Source organism: Aspergillus heteromorphus, assembly GCF_003184545.1.
Source record: "Aspergillus heteromorphus CBS 117.55 chromosome Unknown BO70scaffold_1, whole genome shotgun sequence".
Classification (NCBI taxonomy): domain Eukaryota; kingdom Fungi; phylum Ascomycota; class Eurotiomycetes; order Eurotiales; family Aspergillaceae; genus Aspergillus; species Aspergillus heteromorphus.
This window is the reverse complement of record NW_020290406.1, coordinates 922,850-946,436: the sequence shown is the minus strand read 5'-3', so window position 1 is coordinate 946,436 and position 23,587 is coordinate 922,850. Positions and strand designations below refer to the sequence as shown.

The window sequence follows — 23,587 nt, the reverse complement described above, 5'->3', positions numbered from 1 at the left end:
TTGCTGAAGTTAACATGAACAATGATTCTAATCCATCTAAGTTTGAAATTCAATTTACATTCTGTTTACATTTCCAAAAAAAAAAAAAATACAAAGATAAAACAGAAGATAATGGTATCTATTGACTCAACCAGAAGAATAGAAGCTATCTAAAAATCTACCCCCATCAGATAGACCATGCAAGCCATCATCAATCAATCATACATAAAGATATGATTAGTCAAATCAAATCAAATCAAATCAAACCACAAATCCGCGCCATACACAGCAAGAAAAACCAAAAAAGAAAAAAGAAAAAAGACAGATGGATGGATGCTTTTATTCACACGAATCCCAGCGTACACACAAACACACTAGGGAGTAAGTAAAAAAAAAAAAAAAAAAAAAAGAAAAGAAAAGAAAATACAAACAAGAATGAATGAAATGAATCATAGGACAGGACCGGACGGGAGTCAGACAGAGCAAGTAGATGGATGGATGAATAATAGAGAAATTATTTATTTATTTACTTATTTCTTGCTTGACTTCTTGGTCTTCTTGCCTGAAGTGGAGGTGCTGGGGGTCTTTTTCTTCTCCGTGGCAGCGGGGATTCTTGCGTGGGGGCGGCGGGGGAGGACTTCTTGGAGGACTTCTTGGTGGGTTTGGTTTCGATTGTGGTGGGGGTGGATGTGGTAGTGGTGGTGGTGGTGGTGGTGGTGGTGGTGGGTTCTTCTTTGGTGGCCTTGGGCTGGGAGTCCTTCTTGGCCTTGGGGGAGGCTTCCTTCTTGGCCTTGGACTGGTCTTCCTTCTTAGCCTTGGGAGAGGGCTTGGACTGGTCGTCCTTCTTGGCGGACTTGGCCTTGGGGGAGGCCTCGGTCTTCTTCTTCTCCTCCTTCTGCTCCTTCTCCTTTTTCTCCTCCTCGGGCTTGGAGGACTCCTCGGTAGCGGCAGGGGTATCCGTTGTCTTGGGCTTAGGAGGCTTGATGCCCTTGGGGTTCAGACCCTTACGACGGAGACGGTTGCGTTCGGCGCGGGCGATGCGCTCCACGTCAGCGGGGTCTTCCTCGAAGGGGCCGAAGTTACCGCCCTCGGAACCGGCACCGGTGCCGTCGTCGTCGGTGATGGGGGTCTTGTCGACTTCCTCCTCGTCGGTGGTGGCAGACACGACGGAGGGGGTCTTGGAGGAGCCCTTGCGGTGGCGGGGGGTGGGGATGGCGTCACCGCCGTCGACGCCAGTGCCGGGCTTGGGGGTCGGGGAGGCGGCGGTCTTCTTGAGCTTGCAGACGAAGAAACCGTCGACGTTCTCGCGGTGCGGGAAGTAGCGACGGGTCAATGTCATCTTGGGCTCGAAGTGCTTGCCCATGTAGCTGGTCATACCGGGGCTGCCGAAGTCGCCGAGTCCGGTGTCGACGAGCTTGACGTTGGGGCGCTTGCGCAGCACGTATTGCACGACCGCTTCGTTTTCTTCAACCGTAACACTGCAGGTCGAGTACACCACGTAGCCGCCGGTCTTGGAGTTGTGGTCGACGGAGTCGATGGCCGCGAGCAGCAGCTGGCGCTGCATGTGCGGGATCGCGAGGAAATCGCGCTCGTTCTTGGACGTCTTGACGCTCGGGTCCTTGGAGATAACGCCGGTACCGGTGCAGGGGGCATCGAGAAGAACGCGGTCGAATCCGCCCATGGCCTTGGGGAAGGCCGTGCGCGCATCCATGTTGGTCACCACGGTGTTCTTGCAGCCCAGACGGTGGATGTTACCAATCAGACCCTTGGCACGGGGCTTGCTGGCATCGTTGGCGATCACGCAGCCGGTGTTGCGCATCAGCGCCGCGATGTAGGTGGTCTTACCACCGGGGGCGGAGGCCATATCGAGGACGCGCTCGTTGGGTTGCGGGGCGAGTGCCATGACGGGGAGGAAGGACGACGCGGCTTGCAGGATGTAGTGGCCAGCCAGGTACTCCGGGGTGGCACCGAGGGGCACAGCGGACTCGAAGACCTGCAGACCGACCTTGGACCATTTGCCGACGGGCTCGAGCACGACACCGCGGTTGATCAGGGCCTGGGCGAGGGAACGACGGTTGGTGCGCAGGGTGTTGGTACGGATGACGACGGGACGGGGGGTTTCGTTGGCCTCGAAGAAGGCGAAGGCCTCCATGGGGGTGAAGAGGTTGAAGAGCTTCTCGGCGAGGTAGGGCGTGTATCCGTAGTACGTGCAGATGTCGGCGAGGAGCAGGTCGACGTAGTCGGTACGGGACTTGCCCGGATGGCCCAGGGTCTTCAGGTCGCCCAGGATGCGGATGGTGTCGGTGATTCTGGTGCGGAGCATCTGGAGATCAGGAGCCAGACCGGCCTGGGCCTCGGCGTCCCCGAAGACATCGGGACGGTCGCCCGCGATGTTGGTCTGGAGGGCGGCCTCCTGCAGTTCGCGCTCGGCCTCTTCCTCCTCCTCCTGTCTCTCGAGATCCAACTTGTGCGACAGACCCTCGATGTTGGCGGCCGTGAGCCTCTCTTCAGCGTCGGACAGATCTTCGTCGTCGGAGAACATGGCCTCGCGAGGGTGGTCGTCTTCGTCCGAATCCACAAACGAGTCGTTGTCGCCATCCTCCTGGCTATCCATCGACCCGTCGCTGACACCGTCGAGATCGTCGAACTCATCCTCGCCCATCTCCTCGTCGTCATCGGAACCCATGAAGTTCGTCTTCAAATCCATCTTAGCCTTCGGCTCGGCCGCCTTCTTGGGCGCCTTTCCCTTGGGCGCCGCAGCAGCCTTGACCTTGGGCTCGGCCTTCGCCGCCTTGCCATTAACCTCAGCCTTAGCCTTCTTCTTCAGCGCCGGCTTGACAGTCTCTTCCTCCTCAACGGCGGCTCTTCTCCGCTTCTGACCGGCCTCGGCCTTCGCCTCGGCCTGCGCGGCGGCGGCCTTGCGCTTCTTCAGTATGGTGATCTTGGACTCATCGAGCGGGGGCGGGGGCCCCTGCTTCTTCATACGACGACCCACACCCATTGCGAGAAGTGGAGTGTGATGGGGGGGGGGAAAGTTGATTGTTATGTATGTATGATTCTTCAACTTCTTCCGCGCGGACCTAAACTTTTTTCTTCGTTCTTTTTTTTCTGCGGGCGGTCAGCACCGGCATATTCTTTCAGGAGGCGGTGAGTCCGCTGCTCTTCCCCTCTCTGCCTCAGGCCGTAGATCTCCCCGATCGGGTAATGCGACAGCCCGCCATATCCATATCCATATCCTTTACATCACACATCCCACCCACCCACCACCATCACCGGAGATTCTCACTTCGAGATCGACAAACCCACCAAAATGTCCGAAACCTCCTTCGCCAAAGCCTTCCTCTCCGCGCTCGACTCCCGCCCCATCAAGCTCCGAGCAGACTATGTCCTCGACGACGAGCAAGTCGGGGCTCGTGTCCCTGTACGTCCTCTCCCTCCCCTCCCCTCGCCTACCTTCCCCTCCAGCCCAATACCCTTCTTCCTCCCCCCAAACAAACCAAGCCCAGTAATTCTAACAACACAAAAAAAAAAAAAAAACAGTACCTCCTCCCCCGCCTCCCCGCCCCCCACCCAAGCATGACCAAAAAAGCCCCCCGCCCCCTCGCCCCGGGCTCCTCGAAATCGATAACCGTAACGCTCAAATCCGCACGAAACCCCGTTTTGGAATTCTCGCTCCCGAACGCCCCGCTCGCGACAACCAGCATGCAGGACCTGAAAGACGCCGTCAGGGAGCGGATCGCCGACGCCCAGGACGGCGCGAAGGAGGTGGCGGTCGACAAGATCAAGATTCTGTATAAGCGGAAGCCGGTGGTTGGGGGGAAGACGGTCGCGGAGGTGTTGGGCGATGAGCCAGGTTTGCTGGTGGGGGGGAAGGAGGTGGAGTTTGGGGTGATGGTTATGGGGGGCGCGGTTGCGAAGGTGAATCAGGAGGGAGGAGAGGCTGCTGCGGGGGGCTCTGGGTCTGGGCCATCGTCGTCGCCGACACCGAAGCCGGCGGTTGGGCCGAGTGGGGAGGAGGTGTTGCGGACGGAGGCGTTCTGGGATGATTTGCAGGGGTTTTTGGAGCAGAGAGTTAAGGATTATGACGAGGCGAGGAGGTTGAGGGGGGTGTTTAAGAGTGCGTGGGGGGGGAGTACGGTTTAGGAGCTAGCTATCTCAGGTCTGAAGTCTAAGGTCTAAGTTCTAAGGCTGGGTGGGGGATTTGTGGTGGAGGGGTTGGGGGTGTATGTATGTGTGTGTGTGTGTGTGTACCTATGTGATACCTTTATTCGAATGGGTTGGGAAGTTTTCAGAAATCAGAGGCAAATGTGTGTGTAGGATGGTGGATAGGTTAATACAATAATACACTACTCGGACATTTTAATGCATCTATGCGTGATATCGGACACCACAATCTCCTCGACCGAGCCAGTCGCGGCAAAGCAGACAATATACAGGATTGGTTAAAGGGTCTAGCATAAGGGCAAAGGAGAATCATCATACAGCATCCGCGCATAGGGGCCGCGACAACTGGGGGATCATGAAGGCCAGGGACATCAATGTGGTGGGCACACAAGGTTCGCCAAGTCTGCTTCCATCGGGATACGCACCAAAAAGGGGCTTGCTTCACAGGTATCAAAAAGCGTCGTGTTGAGAAGACATGTTTTCGGGGTATGAGCTATAGGGGAAGGGGAAATTGGGAAGGGGGCAGGTCGAAAAAAAAAAAGCAAGGGGAGTATAGCAGCACACATTATCTCTCTCGTGGTTTCCACGAGGAGTATAAAACAGACCAAGAGAGAAGCAAGAGAGAAAAAGGTATGGAAGAAAGAGCAGGAGCCCGCACCGGATCGGCGAGCAGAGAAGATAGATGATTGGCAATAGAAGGGTAAAAAAGGTACTATCACACGAGTAGAAAGGAACATATGCCAGGTAGATGGACACCGTTGGTGCAAATGCTCAAGAATCGGCCAATCGCTCATCCATTTCATGCGTCCGAAGAACATGCCGTAAGAAAAGGAAGTATCAGCGAAAAGAGAAAAAATAAGAAGGAAAAAAAAGAATCATACAACACGGCCATGGCCTCGGCCTCGCTATCGGGCGAAGACCTTGACCACCCCGTCGCCACCTCCACTGACAACCCAGCGGCCATCGCGGCTCCAGACCGCCGAGCACACTCCTTCACCACGCATCAGCCGGTGACTCGTGATTTCTTGAGTGCAGCTCCGCTTCTCGAGGTTCCAGAACCGCAAGCTGGCGTCGTGACCCGCAGATACTAGCTCCCGCCCGTCCGGCGACAGGGAAAGCGAGGCGATCGCTGATGGATGCGCCAGCATGGTGTACGTGCATTGGCCTGGGAATGTCAGTAAATACGCCGCTGAGAACAGCTGGGGGGATACGTACCGCTGTTGGCATCGAAGAAGCGAATATAACGGTCTTCATACCCGCTGATGATTACCCCCTCAACACCACTCGAGCCAGTCGCACCGTGGACCACTTCCTCCTCGCCCATTGTCCGGCTTGGATCGAGCCCGGCCGTCCCATCAAACCCAACGGTGGTTGCAACAACCGAGTTGACCCCCGTGGAAGGGGTGCCATCATACGTTTCCAGACTCGCCATGCCCACAATCTCTTCGCCCGTCCTCGTGTCGTACACAAGGATCGAAGCGTCGGTGTACGAGACGACAAAGTTGATTCCCGCCAGCGACAACGGGCTAATGCACGTCGGAGAAGGGGATTCGGTCCGAACGATCTGGCGGACCATGGTGTAGTGAAACGGCGTGGTGGTTGCCGTGCTGGGTTGCGGTGAGGATGGGAAATTGGACCCCGAGGAGATCGAATTGGCCCGCCGACTGCCTCCAGCTCGTCGAGATCCGGCCTGGGGGGACGAAACCTGCGGGGGGGCGCTGACAGCCCAGATGATTATCCGGCCGTCTGCACTACCCGACGCGAGCAGGATGCGATCGGGCCCGCCATAGTGGTTGGAATCGCCAAAGACCGATCCTGTGGTTCCGGGAAGAACACAGAGTCCCCAGACGGCGTCCGTGTGACTATCGAGAGTTGCCTTCGGATCGACCCTTCCGCGTTCCCAGACGCGCACGCTGGCATCTTGACCGCCGGAGAACACCCACCCATCCCCTAACGCACGACCCCCGTTGGAGAAGTTCTGCGAGGGGGGGCATGCGGCAAGCGCAGTGACGGCTCCAACGTGTCCACGGTGAGTGAAGTAGCTCGTGATGTCCAGATCACTGCTTGAATTCGCGCCATGAGCCCCAAAGACTCCATAAGTTGCTGGGATGATCCACCGTTTGATCGTACCATCGTCACTACACGTGCAGATCTCCGGCTCGGACGGGCTCCCCCCACCGGTGAAGATCACAGCGCGAACGACGTCCAAATGGCCGCGAAGAGCGAAGCGGACCTTGAATGTGGGATCTGACTTGGCTGCCGCTGTCAGGTCAACGGCGCCATCACTCTTCCTCCTCGCACCGGAGCTCTTCCTCCGATGCGACATGGAACCGCCCCTCGACGGAGACTTCGAGCCGACAAAGTTGGCATTCGGGAAGGCATCCACATCCGGGCGATGCGGCGGGACCTGTTCCGCCTGGGGTGCCGAGTCAGCCGGCTCGTCGAAGTTCCAGCCGTCCGTATCGTCTGCCTGGTCTTCCGCCTGCTGTTGCTTTGTATGCTTGATGGCGGACTGCGCGCCGTACCCATCATGCGCCTGCTCCCCCTGGCCTGCTCGCTCGTCCATCGCAGCATTGTCATATGCCTGTCTTCTGCTATCGATGGCATTTATCGGAGTCTGTTGGGGCTCCAGGGGCCGTCTCTCTGCCGCTTCTCGCGACGCAGCCGGGAACCCGAACTGGTTGGGCGCGCGGGCCAAGGCCGGGTTCTCGTAGTGTGTGATAACGGGCTGGTGGTTCTGGAGTGCCATCTCTCGGGCCATCATGTCATTCGCATGCTGTTGTTGTTGGTGGTGTTGCTTCTGACGCTGCTGCTGGAGATACGCCTCCTCCAGGCTCTGCTGAGACAGCTGCTGGTTCGCGTACATGTGACTCGGGAGATCCTGCTCACTGAGGTCCGGGGGCGGGTGTGACGAAGGAATAACATGGTACGCGACCTCCTGGGAGCACTTGGAAAGGTACAGTCGTGACTTCTCCCGCTCACTCTCCTGGCGAAACTCGTGCTGGCTGTCATGATTTTGGTCCGCTTCGATGAGGTCCGTGTGAGACTTCGGCCGTTGGGCTGGGGGAGCAATCAGTAAACCAATTCGCTGCCACTGACTACTAGCTGGATCCTTACCTTTCAGAGCGCCGATACTCTCACGGGCAATCTCCTTCGGATCCCGCGTGTCCTCGACCTTCTCGTTGTTGGTGAGCTTCTTGACCTTCTCGCGCTCCTTCTTCAGAGCTGCCTCGAGGAGTCGGACATGCTTCCCCAGTGATTCGTGTAGTCGTTTACTCGTACGCACATCGCCCTCCAGCTTGCCGATACGGGACTTCATCTCCGCGCGCTCGATCTCCCAGGCATTGCGGTCTCGTTCGTGCCGGTGCCATTCCGTCTGCAGAAAGCGCATCACACCTGCCCTCGCACCGATACAATTAGCGTCATGGACTCTCGCAGGCCCGGGGCGCGGAGCGACCCACCTTGCAAAGTATATTCCGTTCCCTGAGGCTGCCCGCCGTTGGGCGACCCATCGCCGCCGACGTACCCTCCACCCCCAGCCATGGCCGAGGGAGACTGCCAAGCCATGCGAAATCAGCAATCGAGAGGGTTCCGGGCGTGGGAATCGCAGCGACTGAGCACTGGAGGCTCACGGGGTCGCGACGAGGGAGGGAGGGGGAGGGGGGTGGTGAGCCAATCCGGATAGCTTTGGTGGCCTCTTTGGGGGTTGGGAGGGGGGGGGTGGGATCGCAGCCGAGTTGTTGATTTGCCGGGACAGGGCAAGCAGAGTAGAGCAGAGACAGCGGGCAGGAAACAGGGATCCAGGCCGTGTCAACGGACGATTAGAAGAAAGACAAGGAATGGAAGCACGGAAAAGGCGGCGAGAATGTTTCAGCGGGAGAGAAAGGAGACGGTCAGCGATGCCAGAGAGGCAGAGAGTCGGACTGCGCGTTCGCTCCTCGCTGAGGTCGGGGAAGCCCACCGCCGCCGCCCTCTTCTCGTTGGCTCCCCAAGCGCCCTCGCGGCCCTAACCGCCTTTAGCGCGTCAGATGGCTCGGCCAATTCCCAGCCTCCGCCAGCTGCGGTCACTCAATGCGGTCTGGTTGGGGGTGATCGTGATGGGAGAAGAGCTCAGTACGGAGTATAGCAGGGAGTGAAAGCCAGCAGTGGCACGAAACAGACTGCACAGACAACAGACGCCTGCGATCAATCCAACTCCAGCCCGGCCTAAGGCACTATCTCCCAGCCCGGCCACCAATCACCGCCAGTCTCTCCTTCGATTGCTTTTTAGCCCAGCCGAGCCTGGCCGAGGGCCTGAACGTGTCGCTATTTTTATTTTTCATGTTTATTTTTTTTTCTCGCCTTATTTTTACGCGGTGCAGCTGGCCGGCAGTCTCCCGTAAGGCTGGCTCTGCTACCGACGACTGTGTACTCGGTCGATATCAACACAAACAAAGAGTACCAAGCCACGGTGGTCTGGGCTTCCCCCCCAACCCCAACCTTAATCCTTACCGTCCACGCGATGCCCTTGCCTGCAACCCCTATCCGGAACTTACGACCATTCTGCACAATGCCGGAACACTACGCCGGAAATTGGCTCCTACATAGATCGGAAATACCATTGGCCCTTCATCACCCCGTCACGTGGCGATAAGGAGCTCCGAGGCGGTCTGATAAGGGAGAAAGATTCCGTGCTGCAAAGGGGGTATCTCAGGGTTTCATCTGGTCTCAGGCTATGACAACCCAGCCAACTCCTCACTCAATTCATCGTCATCCCTTTCCTGGCCGTACAGCACCTCGCAGACCCCGCCCACGGGGACATCCAGTACCGCATCGGTTCCCTCATTCCAGATCTCCTTCCAGTTGACCTTTCGGTTCTGCGGCCCCATGATCTGGTAGGACGTCGCGCCGGGTCTCATCTTGGCTGCCCCCCCGGGGCGTCGTCGGCCCTTGCCGTCGATGACCGCCACATTCGCCACCTCGTCCACAATGTTCTCCATGCTGTTCATCGGCAGCGTCAGGTACCCCGTGTTGTACGACGCCAGAGCCACGTAGATGTAGATGATCGACATGACCAGCCACGACGGGAACGCGAGCGACCACCATCGGTTCGGGTAGTAGTATATTCCAAGCTGGTGCAGGAAGGGGGACGGGAGGTAGGACCAGAGGATGTAGATCACTGGCGCAGCAGACGAGTTAGTCCGTATCATTCGGAGTGATGCTCGCAGCGGCGGAGAACAACTTACGGAAGGCGAGTGATGAGGCCAGGTATAGCACGAATCCGTAGTATTCGTACGTGGGCACCTTCGGGCTGGCGCGCGGGACGGTTGTCGCGCGTCGGGCTGATTTGGCGACGGCCGCCTCCGTGTCATTGGGGGTTTCGACATCGGAGCTGTCAGGCGTGGTAGGTCGCGAGGTGGTTGTGGAAAAAGGGGGTCGGAGCAGGGAGGTCAGCGAGGGCGAGGGCGGCAATGGGGTTGGAGGTCGATTGTAGAACGGGGGCGCAAAGGCATTGAGGCCGTGAAGGGAGCTGGTGGACTGGCGGAATGGGTGGTGCATGGAGATGCCATCTTCCGGGGACTGCTCTTCCGAGTCCGTGGAGGCGTCCGAGAAGGCCGGGTCTTCGAGGGAGTACTGCGATTGGAAGTCCGCGTCGTCTTCAGCGTCAATGTCGGGGTGAGAGGGCGATGTGATGTCCTGGTCATCCTCCTCTGTCGAGTCGTTGATGGGCGCGGTTTGAGGGACTGTCGCGAAGTCGTCGGCGGGGAGCGGTGGGAAAGGCTGTTTGGGCTCGATTGAGGAGAGAATCGAGGGTGATTCCGAGTCGTTTCGTAGGTGGTTGGGATTCCGCTCCTCGTCCTTGTCCGGGAGAGACATCTTCTCGGAGGACTGGTCGCGCATAGCGACTGGCTTGGGTTGGCTGGGAGGGTCGAGCGTCGCCGATTGATGCCCCGGACTTATACTGCCGCGGCTTACCGCTCGCGATGTTGATTGATCGCGGTGCTACTATTGATGCTGAGATGAAGGTACAGATAATATAGTCTAGTGAATTGAATAGTATGTAATTTGCCTGCGATGATGCTACATTCTGGGAACCATCATCTTTCACAACCTCTGTTGAGTCGTGGCCTGAGTACTTTACTATACTTATGTTGTGGATCCCGGGAATATATACTGCGGCTAAACATTCACCACGCATTACAACCAGGATGATACTATCAACTCATTAAGAACTACTTAAGGACAAAAGGTCCTGAGGGCATAAAACCCAAGATAATCCAAATCACAAAGGCAATATCCACACCATACCTTTGACATTAACTACGATGAACTGCCCCCCCTCTCCTTTACAAGTCTTGAGACATTCAGCCACCAGAAGCTTAGCCTAGTCACCCTCAAGCCAGACAAACCATCTCTACAGTTCCATGCACGCGATATTCCTGTTCAATTTCCCTCATCTGCTCGTCAACAGAGGACCGTTTTATATCCGTCCTCGCAATGCATGTCGTGCGACCAAAGAATGCCACTCAATACCGGATCATGCTCGGAGGAGATTGGTGAAACAACCCGAGGACAGACAGCATTGTGTATGCAGCTGAGCTGCAGGATGCGCGTCCAATTCCAGTTCCCGTTCCAAGGTCATCCGTCCACGCTCGTATATGTACGATAGATAGACTCAAGGTGTCCGAGGACACCGTCGTCCAGATTGCTTTTTCGTCGGGATGCACGGCCACCCAACCACGTTGCCTCGTGGGCTACACACGTTCCAGCTTGAATTCAAGCCCGGGTGATGCGAGGACATTCCCTGGAATTGCAAAGAAGGCACTGGGTTGTACTTTAGTCAAGCAAAAATGGTATGGATAGGGAATGGAGTCTTACTGGGCCAGAGGAGAAGAATGGGAGAGACACATCCCAGCCACCGCGTGTCAGGTCATGCTGCCCGGCCTCAGGCAGATCCCGGCGGGCATGCAGGAGTTTCGATTGCTTGATTCCTAATTCCTCCCTCTCCCCTCTTCCCCCCTCCATGCCATTCACCTCGTTGTTTCTTTTCCCATGCCCCACCAGGTCGCCACAATGCCGGACATCACTCAGGTTTCTTCCACCTGAGAATGAATTCCTTCGCCCATGGACGCGTGTGAAACAAGCTTGCTACTGCACCACCACCACCACCATCAGAGCAACGACCACCAGCCCCGACATCCACGGACGATCTTGCCCGGGAAAGGAATGTCGGATCCGATCCTGGCAATCGCGGATCCCCGTGGACTCGCCTTACGAGGTTGCAGGAATACTCTCCGTCATTTAGGCGGCAGCAAGCAACCGCTTAGACTATTGCACCGGTCCGTCCATAGCGCGGGATACCACAAAAGACTGCTCCGAAGGTTGGGGGACAGGACAACAGTTGACGTCTGTCTGGCCATTGCTGCTCAACCCGCATTGGCTCAAGGTGGCGGGCTGGAAAAGCCATCTCCGACCACATATCATCAGTGTAACCCGAGAGTACCGAGGCTGTACCTAATCAGTGAGGGGAAGATCGGGTCAGGCACACGACACTAACTCGATCCTGGCCCATTTGGCTGCTAGGTGGTTTTCCTTGGTAGGCTCGGGCATCTTTACTTCTCTGAAGATTATTGTCACATCGCCCACGGATCTTGCCTGTGATAAAAGTCTTGCAGTGCCAGGAGTGCACATCCTGGAAGTCAACACTGAGGCCAAGGGAGTAGGAGCCTTCCTGAATGGTGGACGCGACAATAGGCTATGTTACGGTGCAACCTAAGACCATCGTGGTGGTAATCTGAGAAGCCAGGGCATCCCTTGCTGGGACCTGCGGAGATGCAGCTGTGATATCGCGGATCGGCGGGACCCATCATCTATTGGGTGGTCCGTCGTCGAGCTTATGGGCACTAGTGACGATTAGCAACTGCACTGTCCTCCCCCCCAGGCGATCTTCTGCGCGTTCCTCGAAAGGTCGATTATCATTCGTCTCATCCTTGCCTTCTGGGCCTGTCGATGGTTGGCGTCCGACGAACGCTCGATCTGGTTCGCGACTCGAGTTTGATGACCCCTGGATCGGATTGACACACTGCGTGCCCTCTGATTTCAGACTACGCCAGCCCGCCCACCTTGCCCGACGTCAAGTGGATCAAAATCTTTAGCTCGGCGGTCCGGCAACTGTAAACCTTGGTATTGCTGGTGGTCCTCGTCAAGGGAGCGCGGATAAGCGAACCATGATTGGCGATGGCTGAAAAACCCGCGATAACCACTACAAACACGCACATTCCAAACATTTGGATCTGGTGGCCCACCAATGGCAGCCTTGTCACTCGACACTAGTCGCATGCTTCGGCCGACTGTGTACTTTTGTGCGTGCACTTAGAGTGACAGGTCCGACACCCTTAGCCTGTGAAAAACATGTCGTGGAATCCGCGGTTCTGAGGAGGCAGTCTCGTTCTAGGAATGGACGGGATCTGTAGCCCTGATATAATGTGCTGCCGCCCTTGGCTGCAGCCCTTGCCTCGCTCGAGTCGAGAGCTGCCAGAGGACGGCCGTCCCTGAGTTTGCTGGCAACCATCATGGCCTATCCGGTAGCTTTTGACATCCTGTTCAGACGGGATAACCTCCTGGTAAGTAAACGAGTTGCAACTCGTGTTTTCTGATGCTGACAGTCAATTGGACAGAACCCCGACAATGACCCCAATATCGGATCCTCCCGAGGAAACGCATCCTCGACGACGTCCGATGTAATAGATGATCTTGGGCTTGGTGGAAACTCTACTTCTTTATCCTCGTTTCTTACCACCCTGATACCCGCCCTGCTGATTGCGGCGTTTTGGTTTGGCCTATTCCTGATCTGCCGACGAACTCAACTGCGATGGTATGCGCCGAGAACTCATCTGCCGTGCTGGCACCAGCAGTATGTATCCCGACTCTTTATTGCGCCGAGCGATCTCTGAAGAGGCTGTAGTGAACGTGCCCCGCAACTGCCTTCGGGATTTGTCAATTGGTTTGGTCAGTTCCTGAGGATTTCTGATGCCCAAGTGCTTCGCCATTCCTCCATGGACGGATACCTTTTCCTACGATTTCTCAGAGTGCTTTCAGCCACCTGCTTTACAGGCTGTGTAATCACATGGCCTATACTCCTTCCCATCAACGCCACAGGTGGCGCAGGCAATACCCAATTAGACGCCCTGAGCTTTAGCAATGTCCAAGACCCGACGCGCTACTATGCTCACACAGTCATGGCAATCATCTTTTTCAGTAAGTACCGAGCCAAAATGTGCGCGCAAAGCTAACGCTTCCGTGACAGCCTTTGTATTCTTTGTGGTTACACGCGAGAGCATCTTCTATGCAAACCTACGCCAGGCATACTTCAACTCCCCGGCCTACGCAGAGCGTATTTCGTCTAGGACTGTTTTGTTTATGTCAGTACCGGAGGAATACAAGAACGAGGAAACACTGCGTCAGGTCTTCGGAAACAACATCAATCGGATATGGATCACGTCGGAGTGCAAAGAGCTGGACAAAAAGGTCCAAGAAAGAGAGAAACTGGCCTTCAGACTGGAAAACGCCGAGACAAAGCTGATTCGGGCGGCAAACTCTGCGCGCCTGAAAGACGCCAAAAAGGGTGTCATCTCCTCGAAGACGTGTCTGAACTCGGAAACCTGTGTTGAGTGCGAATCCGGCTCGTCCGCGTCATACCATGGAGTCCGCAGGCCGACTCACCGGGTGAAAATGTTCGGCAAGAAGGTCGATACAATCCGCTGGCTGCGCGCTGAGCTTGCAAAGATTGCCGAGGAAATCCAGTGTATGCAGACGAAGCACAAGAACGGAGAGATGAAGAACCTTTCCGCCGTGTTCATTGAATTTAGCTCGCAGAATGATGCCCAGGTCGCTCTGCAGACTTTGTCCCACCACCAGCCACTCCACATGACCCCTCGTTATATTGGAATCTCTCCCGACGAGGTTGTGTGGGGTGCTTTGAATCTGAGTTGGTGGCAAAGAATCGTGCGCAGATTCTCAGTTCAAGGTGGCCTCGCAGCACTCGTCGTCTTCTGGTCCATTCCATCCGCCATGGTGGGCACAATCTCCAACATCAGCTACCTCACGAACCTGGTCCCATTCCTGGGGTTCATCAACAAGCTCCCGGATCTAATCCTAGGCCTGATATCTGGTCTTCTGCCGTCTGCTGCACTTGCTTTATTGATGTCTCTCGTCCCAATTATATGTAGAGGTATGGACCAATCCACACCAGCCTTATCTCCATTTCTAACATCCATGTAGCCTGCGCCAGATGTGCCGGTGTACCATCCACCTCTCGAGTTGAGCTTTTCACTCAAAGCGCGCACTTCTGCTTCCAAGTAGTTCAAGTATTCCTCGTCACTACCTTGACCTCCGCAGCCTCTGCTGCAACAGCTCAAATCATCCAGAACCCCCTGTCAGCCAAAGACCTGCTGGCGGAGAACCTGCCCAAAGCAACGAACTTCTACATCTCCTACTTCCTCCTGCAGGGCCTAACCATGAGCTCAATGGCGCTAGTGCAAGTCGCCAGCGCGGTCGTCTTCAAATTCATCACGACCTTCTTCGACCGCACCCCCCGCCGACTATACCGCAAATGGGCCGCTCTCAGCGGCATAGGATGGGGCAACGTCTTCCCCGTGTTCACAAACATGGGCGTCATCGGTACGTACCACCAACCATCCCAACCAGCTTCAAAATACTAACCCCCCCCCCCCCCCCCCAAACCAGCAATCACATACTCCTGCATCGCCCCTCTAATCCTCGGTTTCGCCTTCCTGGGTCTATACCTCGTCTACCAAGCCTACCGCTACAACTTCCTCTTCGTCTACGACCTGCGCATCGACACCAAAGGCCTGGTCTACCCGCGCGCCCTCCAACACCTACTAACAGGGATCTACCTCGCCGACATCTGCCTGATCGGGCTCTTCGCCATCAAAGGCGCCATCGGCCCGCTCATCATCATGGCGCTGTTCCTCATCGCCACTATCCTCGCGCACATCTCCCTCAACGACGCCCTCGAACCCCTCTACTCCTTCCTGCCCCGCACCCTCGACGTCGAAGAAATAGCCCAGCGAGCCAAACTGGAAACCGACGCCCTCCCCCCCTCCCCCCCCCTCGTTGGAAAATGGGAATCAGCCTGGAAATGGTTCCACCCCAACCTCTACCGGGACTACGCCGCCCTCCGCGGCAAGGTACCCCGCGACCACGTCGAGATCCGATACACTGAGGAGGAGCGCAACAACGCGTACTACGAGCCGTGTATCACCGCGCGCACACCCACGATCTGGATCCCCCGCGACAAATGGGGGTTCAGTCGCCAGGAGGTGCTGGAGACGGATGCTGGGATCCCCATTACGGATGAGGGGGCTCATCTGAGTGAAAAGAATAGGATTGTTTGGGATAAATATGATCCGAAACTGCCGCTTTGGGAACTGAAGATTTTGTATTGATTCAATTGTGTGTGCATGTGTTATGAGGTAATGGATAATGGATGATGGATGGATGGATGAAGGGATGGGTGGGGGAATGGGTGGGTATATGGATATCTGATATGGGCTTGGGTTGGGTTGCACTAGTTTGGGTTGGATGGATGGATGGAACTGGATATGGATATGGATATGGATATGGATGGATACCATACATTGTATGTTGGTTGGTTTGTTGATTGGGTGTGATGTGATGCTAGCAAGTAACTAAGTAGGATAATGAATTGTCGAACTCTCGGTCATGTTGCTTAGGGGTGACGCATTCAATGCACTGCTCTTTCTCTCTCCCCTTCCCCCTCTCCCATCTCCAACTCTCTCCGTCTCTCCTACCCCTTTCCCCCTTTGATCCTCTGCTGCTATTCTCTTCCTTTTTCACTTTCACTCTCTCGATCTCTACATCTAAAACCAAGAATGGCCAAGTATGCTTGCTAATAAACGACAACATAAAATCTACAACATAGAATCTACACGCAACCCCCAAGCCCAGTTATAACCACCTCAATCAAATATAAGAATATAAGTCCAGATATGAGTTCAGAGTTCAGAGTTCAGATATACTTTAATTCTACCCAAGCAAAGCAAACCCGAGCGCAAAACAACAACCGCAACAACCGCAGTAACAGGAGTAGGCATAAGAAAATAGTAAAAAAAAAAAAAAAAAAAAAAAAAAAAAAAAAAAAGAGAATGCGAAGTACCACGCCGCCCATCCCATCCCGAATCCCAAGTAAAGGTCTGGTTCACGTAGCAATGTCGTTAAGAGAGAGAGAGAGAGGGAAGAAGATGGTTGTTCACAGGGTAGGTAGGATAGGTAGGATAGAAGCATTAAATCCGCCTGTTGCAGGTGACGGCTATGTAGAATACATGATGATGATGATGTCGTTAGTGTCTGTCTTGGTTGGTGTCGTATATGTCGTCGTTGTCCGGTCGTGATAGGTTCTTGTCAGGAGCTTGACTCAGCCGATATAGCTGTCCTGAAGATAACTAGCCCATGTAGCGAGGGGGTCGGGTCAGGCTAGGTCAGCTTACATGACCACGCAGTCCTTGTTGCGATCCCTGACGCGTTCCCCGGGCACAGTGGCGATGGGAGGAGGGCCGGGAGGGCGTCGGCCCAATTGGGCTCGCTGGTAGGGAGAGCCACTGGGCGAGTCTGAGAAAGTGGTGTTGGGGTTGCGTTGCGGGGACGGGGACGGGTATACTGGGGTCCGGGCGGCCTGTTCGTAGGACGGGGGAGGGACATCGTCATCGTCGGCTGTGCGACGGGCCGTGTGAGTGTCGAGATGGGATTGCGAGTATCGGGCGGGACGCTGACTTTGGCGCGACGAGCGGTTTCCTGCGACTGCGGCGTAAGAGCCGTTGCCGTTGGTGTTGTTTACAGCGCTGGAGGATCGATTGTGGGGGTGGGTGCGTGAAGGAGGCATTTCGGAGGGTGGGTAGGGGAGGGAGGATCGCGAGTTTCGTGTCGGGTTGTTCTCGGCGCGGGCTCTTTGTTCTTCCTCTTGGTATTGGAGGGAAAGCGCGTAGGCGTAGTCGGCGTCGGCTTGTTCTTGGGGTGTCATGGTGCTGTTTCGCTGAGGCTCGGGTGGTGCTGAGGACGTGCGTCCGGTGTGGCTTGAGGATCTGGGGCCGGAAGGATCTGATTGCTGGGACGTATTATGGCTCACGGGGCGGAAGTCCCCTGCGAAGAACCCGGCGTCGGATCCGGTGACATCCACGAGGTTTTCCCAGACCACTTCCGCGTGGGTGGAGTAGCCGGCATCGGTGACCAGCGTGAAGAGCTGGTTGAGTTGGGGGTGCTTGTACAGGGTGGAGAAGTGATCATTGCGGAAGAGGATTGAGAACGACCCGGGTTGAAGCTTTGTGAGCAAGTGTCTCAGGCCAAAGGTACTTAGTTGGGTTGCGTTCTCGATATCGGTAAACTGCTCGATGGTGTGTATATCGGCCATCACTCTCTCTTCCTCTGGAGTCAATGAGTTGCCCCGGAAGACACGGTCTTCGAGATCCTGCCTACGGAAAGGAAGCAGCTGGATATCTTCATGATACTGGGCCACGCGCACCATAGCCGCATTGGCTTCCGTAGACGGTTCAGCGACCCAGCCATGGAGAAGTGGCACTCCGAATGTGCCATAGAGCCGGATATCTTCGGTCTCAAGGAAAGTGCCAACGCTATCATTTGATGCCTGGTTCTGTTAGCACGTCGAAAACCAGTATGTGGAGAGTTGCTCACCAGAGTAAGTCGGGGGTTGACGTTCATCCCAGTATGCAGCATGGTCAAGAACCGGCTCAGGGCCTCGATATCGGGGAATTCGTCGTTGGGCCCCAAGCGTGTTGTTAATTCGTCAAAGAGGGCCTCAATTAGCAACCCTAAAGAAATCTGTTCCTTGGTCTGCAGCGCTCTCACGACGGGGGGTTGCGAATCGTGGCTGGCTGCGCGCAGAACGAGGGCGTTAACAAGCGCCAAAAGAGGACATGGGCCATTCTTGTTCTGGACCAGCATTGGCGACTCGCGGAGGTTGCCCGTGCCATCGGTCCAGTTGACGTGTCTGATCGAATACGTTTCAGATCGTTGCTCTTGTTGTCGCTTCGCCTCTGCTTCGGAGATCGGTGCACTCCATGCTGACCGCGGGTGGCCTGGACTAGGCTCCGCACAATCAGGACGCTCTGGCAAAGGCGGGCCAGGCCTTTCCTGCTGTGGTAGCGGAGGGAGAGCTACAGAATCATAATTCGGAGACGTTTTCTTCGGGACATCCTCTGCATACGGATTACGCGCTTCGTCCAGCTCAATCAGGACATGAGACGACCCGGTTGTATTGGTGGAGATAGTTCCTGGCGTACTCGTGCTTTTTGCCGGAGAGTGTCTGCCTTCAGCATGTAGTGGTTGTGTAGGTTGAAGATGAGTATCATAAGAGGCGGCTGAAGGATTCGCAGGACCCTGGTAATTGGCCGATGGGTCTGAATACGGTTGATCCGCACCATGATATGCGTACGCTGGTAGAGATGCCGTCGGGGGTGCTGAAGTCGAATTTTCGCCCACCCACGGCGACTCTGCCTCGGGTTGATCAAAAAGCGACAAGCGCGCCGTCATCGGGATGTAGCCCTCATCTATAGCGGTTGGCTTAGCATTCAGAGAATGTCCGATGACGACATACCTTGTCCAAGGTGCATACTTGCACCATCGTGCGACTGAGATGACGTCTCTCCATACGATAAGCGCGAGTTCCTCTCCTGCCATGGGTTGGGATCGGGCGTTCTAGGCTTGAGGAACGGGTTGTTCGACTGCAGCTGCACGGGCGACTGGCCCAGGTACTCCCAGTCGGCATGTCCCTCTCGCCGGTCAGGTTGCCACTCCTGCGCCGCGGGTCTGTCCTGGGCGCGAGGGATCGCGATGGCAGGCACCTGCTCTGCTCTTCTGTCACCAGCCATATCCGTTTGCGCAGGATTCTCGGGTGCAGGTTGGTGTGAGCCCACCGCATCAGGCGGGCCCAGACCGAACCGCTCCGTCAGCTCGTCCGCCCATGGGTTGGACCCATCGCCGGCCGAGCTGCGGATCGGCGACCTCTGGGCTTGTTCCAGGGGCATCAGGTCGAATGCCGGGGAGGTGTTGAGGTCAGGAGAGAAGATGGATTCCTCGGAAGCGACCCGGTGGGGATGAGGGGAGCTTTGGGCCCGTCTCGGGCGGGTCAGACGCTTGGGGGAGGAGGAGGACAGGGATTTAGAAGTCGGGGAGGTTTTTGAAAGGGGGTCGCGGGTGCCTGAACGGTCATTCCCTAGGGTGAGGCTGTGAAGGCGTGGCGGAGCTCGCTTTCGCAGGACCATGAGGCGGGCTCTTAGCGGGCAGGCCTGGGCGCCCGAGCTTGCTTACGGGTGATCAATGAAACGTTGGACAAGCTTGGGGGCCAATGAGACCCGCGGGGGGAGCCGAGTCAGGTCAGAGGGCCAGGACGGGAGCTCGAGGGACGACAGCCCAGGCAGATTATCGTCTGACGCAGGAATGAACGCGGAGTGCAGGCGGGCGAGGGAGGAAGCTATCCGGGATGTATACGTAACCAGGGTGTCTGCAGCAGCAACGCTAGAAAGAACTCTGGACGCAGGCCATGCATTCCTGGGCGGAGAAGGCAGTGAGTGGGAGCAGCAGGACGACAGGTGAGAACGAAGCCAAATGGAAGGAAATCAAACGAAAACAGAACGCGCGACAGGCACCCGGATTCCCAGGGGAGATGCAGGCTGGAAGCTGGGATGGCGCGAGACTTGAGAGGCGGACTGGCGGTGGAGATCCCCCAATACCGTCCCGGTAACCAATTACCGCCCTGCCCGGCAATCCGGCTGCCTGGACGACGCCCTGCGCCAAGCCTGCGCGTATTGTATCGTCACCATTCACCTCTCGCCCGTCCCGCCCCCCAGCCACCGTCTCCGCAATGCAGCACTGCCACACCTGCCATACCCGCCACATCCCATGACGTCGTTCCCCGGCACCGGATCAACCCGTCCCTCCGGCGGCACCCGCAGCGTTACTTTACATAAGCACGATTATCGGCCGCTGGATTGGGGTCCGTGCGCTATCGCAGAAAAAAGTGTCGGAAGCCACGCTGAGCGGGTCTGGACCATTTGCTCGAATTATTCTCTCCTCTCCTGGCGTGCCATGCGCTGAGTCCCTTCCTCCCCATCTTCGACCACAGCCCCCCCCACCATGCATCCCTACGTGCGCCCGAACCAGTTTCTGGCCTTCAAGCTGCCCTCCGAGCAGACGAGGATCCAGAAGATCGTTCCCAACACGTATGCGCCGCGGCGGACCCAGGCCTATACCCGGGAATGATAGCGTGCTAACCGATTTCAAACCAACAGGGAAATCTTCCTCGGAAAATACGGCTCCTTCCCCGCGAACCAGATCATCGGCCGGCCCTTCTACCTGACGTACGAGATCCACGAGACGCCCGGCGACGCCAACAGCAAGTACCTGCGGATCGTGACGGCGGCCGAACTGCACGCGGAGTCGCTGATCACGGATGGCGAGAACGATGGTGACGACCTCGAGCTGAATGAAGACGGCACGCCCGTGCGCACGAATCGCGAGACCGTCGATGACCGGTCCACGCAGAAGCTGACGCTGGAGGAGATCGAGGCGCTGAAGAAGGAGAGCTCCGGCGCCGGACGGGCGATCATCGCGAAGCTGCTGGAGTCGCATCAGGCGCTGGATCAGAAGACGGCGTTTTCGCTCGCCAAGTATAAGCTGCGCAAGGAGAGGAAGTACATGAAGCGGTTCACGGTCATGCCGTTGGATGTCAGCCTGTTGACGAATTATATGCTGGAGGACCGCGAGGCGGCCAAGACGTTGGAGCTGCGCGATGAACTGATCGGGTTGATTGGGTGTTGGGGAAATGTGCATCATGGCGGCAGTAGCTCGTTTGAGGAGACGATTGCGGCGAGGCCCAATGGGAGGTATCTTGTTGTGGATGATACGGGTGGCTTGGTGGTTGCGGCTATGGCGGAGCGGATGGGTATGCTTTACCCTCATGATGGGGATGATGAGGAGGAGCAGGATGCCGCTGAGCCGGAGGTACCAGAGGGCGAGGAGCGGAATGAGGAGGAGGAACCGATCACAAACGCCGCAGGTCGTGTGCATCGTCGACAGATGTCCGCGCAAGGAAACACCATCACGCTTCTGCACGCCAACAAGCAACCTAACCTCAACCTGCTGAAATACTTCGGCTACGAGCAGGACAACATCAGCGAGACGCATCCCCTGTACACGAACCTGAAGACGGTGTCCTTCCTGCAGCTGCTCGACCCCAACGCGGACACGATCTACGCCCAAGAGCCCCCGGTGGTGCCCGACGCCGAGCTCGCTACATACAAGTCCAGTAAACGCAGCTCCTACCACCGCAAGCGGGGCAGATGGATGCGCACCCGACGGGTGGTCGATGAAGCCCGCACCGGCGGCTTCGACGGTCTGATTATTGCGTCGATGATGGACCCCGGCAGTATCTTGAAGCATGCCATCCCTCTACTCTCAGGCTCGGCCCCCGTCGTCATCTACTCGCCCACCGTGGAGCCCCTGACGGAAGTGACCGACCTGTACTCTACAGCCCGGAAAAACGCCTGGATGACCCGGAGGCGCGAGTTGGAGGAGCAGGCGGAACAGGAGTCCGAGGACCCGGAGGAGATCAGCCGCAAGGTGACCGCCCAACTGGTGGAGGAGTTCTACGTCGACCCGACGACGCTGCTCTCGCCCACGCTGCAGACATCGCGGGTCCGCGTCTGGCAGGTTCTCCCCGGCCGCACGCACCCGCTGATGTCCGGCCGGGGTGGCGCGGAGGGATACATCTTCCACGGCATCCGCGTGATCCCCCGGGCAGTGAACATCGAGGCGGCGGGCGATCCGGCGCGCAAGCGGCGGAGACTCGCGAAGCAACCCGAGTTCGAAACCCCGACGGAGACGCCCGCGGCCAGCGGCGATGTCGAGATGACTTCGTAACAACCGCCTCGAGACCAATCCACCATTCACCTCACCACCCTCATGTAAAATAGCGCTTGTCGGGCCGTTGCAGCTGTCCTATGGCTGCCATCGCATGACGAGACCCCACCTCGACTCATACACTCATACATTCCCCCGAGCCAGACGGGAATGGGGATACATAGCCCTCAGACCGGGCCTCTATGATACCAAGCACACAGACGTCAGACATCAGTCTAGTTTTCAAATCGCTTCATGTCGAAATATACACAAGAGTAAAAGCCCAGGGCCGGAGGACCCGACGGGACGGTCGTCACCCGCTAGATGTACGCGGGCGCGGGAGCAGACAAAAGCAGCATACAGAATAATCTAACCTAGAAGCTCTTTCCCATGAACTTTCTCTTCGCGAAGCTCAGCCACCACTGTAGACATTAGCACTGTCCCAATACACCACAATCCCAACCCCAACCCCAAGCACACCCCCAATAAACAAACAAACAAACAAACAGAATAAGATAAAACATACCTTCGAAGGCCCCACACCACCAGGGTATAACCTCGCATGCAACCTGACGGCAATCTCCTGCCTCACCTGGGAGAGATACTGCCTCAGGGTCTCCGCATCCTGCCTATCCCTGGGCGGCTCGAACGCCTGATTGAGAGGAAACGACACGTCACCGGGAATGGCGAAGTGATCCAGAGCGACATTAATCAACGCCTACGCCGCCAGCCGCAATTCCAGTCAGTATGTATCATGGTCATGATAATTAGCCCAATATCCCTCTCTCTCTCTCCAAACACCCCACCTATCCCTCTACTCCCCAGTGTTTGTTGGTTGATTGGGTGGGTAGATGTGTGCATACCTTCTCAGCCTCACGCGCCGTCATAGCGGGCTTGACCTTGCCCAAACACTCGCTGATAAACAGGGTGCCGTAGATGAGCATGCGGTCGGCGGGCCCGTTGATCTCGAAGTTGCGGAAGAGGACGTTGGCGCGGAACAGCGACAGGATCTCATCCACGCAGTCGTACGACTCGCTGTCGGCGGGCACTTCGGTGTCGGCGGTGGGCGGGAGCGCGGGGAGGGTGTATGCGGGGCCGCGGGTGCGGGTGCGGAGGGGGAGGACGGGGAAGTTGCCTGGTGTTGTTAGGAGGATATTGTATAGGGGAGAGGGGGAGAGGGGGAGAGGGGGAGAGAGGGGAGAGAGGGGAGAGAGGGGAGGAGAGGCAGAATGGGGGCCTGTGGGGGAGGGGGAGGGGAGGGCATTGCGCCAGACGTACCTATTACGGGGACATCCCGGTCCTCGAGGAAGATGGAGTGGTAGGCCTAGGATGATGGGTCAGGGGGAGGGGTTGGAATGCATTGCGTTGGTGGGGGGGGGATGGATGGAAGCGTACGGGCATGATGAGTGTAGATGCGAGCAATGGCTATCCTCTTAGAGCCGGTCTAAGGGGAGGATAGGAGGGAGAAGGAGAGAAGAGGGGAGTGAGGAGGGAGACGGAGGTGAGGGCGGGA

The 23,587-nt window shown here is 56.8% G+C and overlaps 9 protein-coding genes across 9 annotated transcripts; 3 read left to right on the top strand and 6 right to left on the bottom strand.

Moving 5' to 3' along the window:
- Nucleotides 1–322: 322 nt before the first annotated feature.
- On the bottom strand, nucleotides 323–2,980 carry BO70DRAFT_383884 (rRNA (cytosine-C5-)-methyltransferase NOP2; the record flags this gene model as incomplete). Its single annotated transcript, XM_025545614.1, has 2 exons — nucleotides 323–353; nucleotides 630–2,980. The coding sequence occupies 2 exons, from the start codon at nucleotides 2,978–2,980 to the stop codon at nucleotides 323–325; spliced, it is 2,382 nt and encodes a 793-aa protein (XP_025403999.1).
- A 206-nt stretch (nucleotides 2,981–3,186) lies between these two features.
- Nucleotides 3,187–4,194, top strand: BO70DRAFT_327331 (uncharacterized protein). The gene is made up of 2 exons (XM_025540691.1): nucleotides 3,187–3,400; nucleotides 3,520–4,194. Exons 1-2 carry the CDS (start codon nucleotides 3,290–3,292, stop codon nucleotides 4,120–4,122), a joined length of 714 nt encoding a protein of 237 aa, XP_025403998.1. The 5' UTR covers nucleotides 3,187–3,289; the 3' UTR covers nucleotides 4,123–4,194.
- A 187-nt stretch (nucleotides 4,195–4,381) lies between these two features.
- BO70DRAFT_6574 (uncharacterized protein) lies at nucleotides 4,382–5,139 on the bottom strand. Its single transcript, XM_025548625.1, has one exon. The coding sequence runs from the start codon at nucleotides 4,959–4,961 to the stop codon at nucleotides 4,515–4,517; it is 447 nt and encodes a 148-aa protein (XP_025403997.1). The 5' UTR covers nucleotides 4,962–5,139; the 3' UTR covers nucleotides 4,382–4,514.
- Nucleotides 5,049–7,710, bottom strand: BO70DRAFT_367461 (cell differentiation and development protein Fsr1; the record flags this gene model as incomplete). The annotated part of the gene is made up of 4 exons (XM_025544563.1): nucleotides 5,049–5,308; nucleotides 5,359–7,203; nucleotides 7,261–7,539; nucleotides 7,605–7,710. The coding sequence occupies 4 exons, from the start codon at nucleotides 7,708–7,710 to the stop codon at nucleotides 5,049–5,051; spliced, it is 2,490 nt and encodes an 829-aa protein (XP_025403996.1).
- A 1,070-nt stretch (nucleotides 7,711–8,780) lies between these two features.
- On the bottom strand, nucleotides 8,781–9,999 carry BO70DRAFT_383880 (uncharacterized protein; the record flags this gene model as incomplete). The annotated part of the gene is made up of 2 exons (XM_025545613.1): nucleotides 8,781–9,301; nucleotides 9,369–9,999. The coding sequence occupies 2 exons, from the start codon at nucleotides 9,997–9,999 to the stop codon at nucleotides 8,856–8,858; spliced, it is 1,077 nt and encodes a 358-aa protein (XP_025403995.1). The 3' UTR covers nucleotides 8,781–8,855.
- Nucleotides 10,000–12,695: 2,696 nt separating this feature from the next.
- Nucleotides 12,696–15,631, top strand: BO70DRAFT_383879 (putative DUF221 domain protein; the record flags this gene model as incomplete). Its single annotated transcript, XM_025545612.1, has 6 exons — nucleotides 12,696–12,746; nucleotides 12,801–12,997; nucleotides 13,088–13,380; nucleotides 13,430–14,353; nucleotides 14,404–14,802; nucleotides 14,869–15,631. The coding sequence occupies 6 exons, from the start codon at nucleotides 12,696–12,698 to the stop codon at nucleotides 15,588–15,590; spliced, it is 2,586 nt and encodes an 861-aa protein (XP_025403994.1). The 3' UTR covers nucleotides 15,591–15,631.
- Nucleotides 15,632–16,310: 679 nt separating this feature from the next.
- Nucleotides 16,311–19,826, bottom strand: BO70DRAFT_424981 (uncharacterized protein). Its single transcript, XM_025547645.1, has 3 exons — nucleotides 18,773–19,826; nucleotides 17,851–18,725; nucleotides 16,311–17,803 (listed from the first exon to the last, which is right to left on the bottom strand). The coding sequence occupies exons 1-3, from the start codon at nucleotides 19,437–19,439 to the stop codon at nucleotides 16,649–16,651; spliced, it is 2,697 nt and encodes an 898-aa protein (XP_025403993.1). The 5' UTR covers nucleotides 19,440–19,826; the 3' UTR covers nucleotides 16,311–16,648.
- A 408-nt stretch (nucleotides 19,827–20,234) lies between these two features.
- trm6 (tRNA 1-methyladenosine methyltransferase subunit GCD10) lies at nucleotides 20,235–22,452 on the top strand. The gene is made up of 2 exons (XM_025542027.1): nucleotides 20,235–20,396; nucleotides 20,466–22,452. Exons 1-2 carry the CDS (start codon nucleotides 20,311–20,313, stop codon nucleotides 22,093–22,095), a joined length of 1,716 nt encoding a protein of 571 aa, XP_025403992.1. The 5' UTR covers nucleotides 20,235–20,310; the 3' UTR covers nucleotides 22,096–22,452.
- On the bottom strand, nucleotides 22,308–23,578 carry BO70DRAFT_357391 (actin-related protein 2/3 complex subunit 3). The gene is made up of 5 exons (XM_025542026.1): nucleotides 23,470–23,578; nucleotides 23,353–23,398; nucleotides 22,938–23,209; nucleotides 22,601–22,792; nucleotides 22,308–22,496 (listed from the first exon to the last, which is right to left on the bottom strand). Exons 1-5 carry the CDS (start codon nucleotides 23,473–23,475, stop codon nucleotides 22,449–22,451), a joined length of 564 nt encoding a protein of 187 aa, XP_025403991.1. The 5' UTR covers nucleotides 23,476–23,578; the 3' UTR covers nucleotides 22,308–22,448.
- Nucleotides 23,579–23,587: the final 9 nt, after the last annotated feature.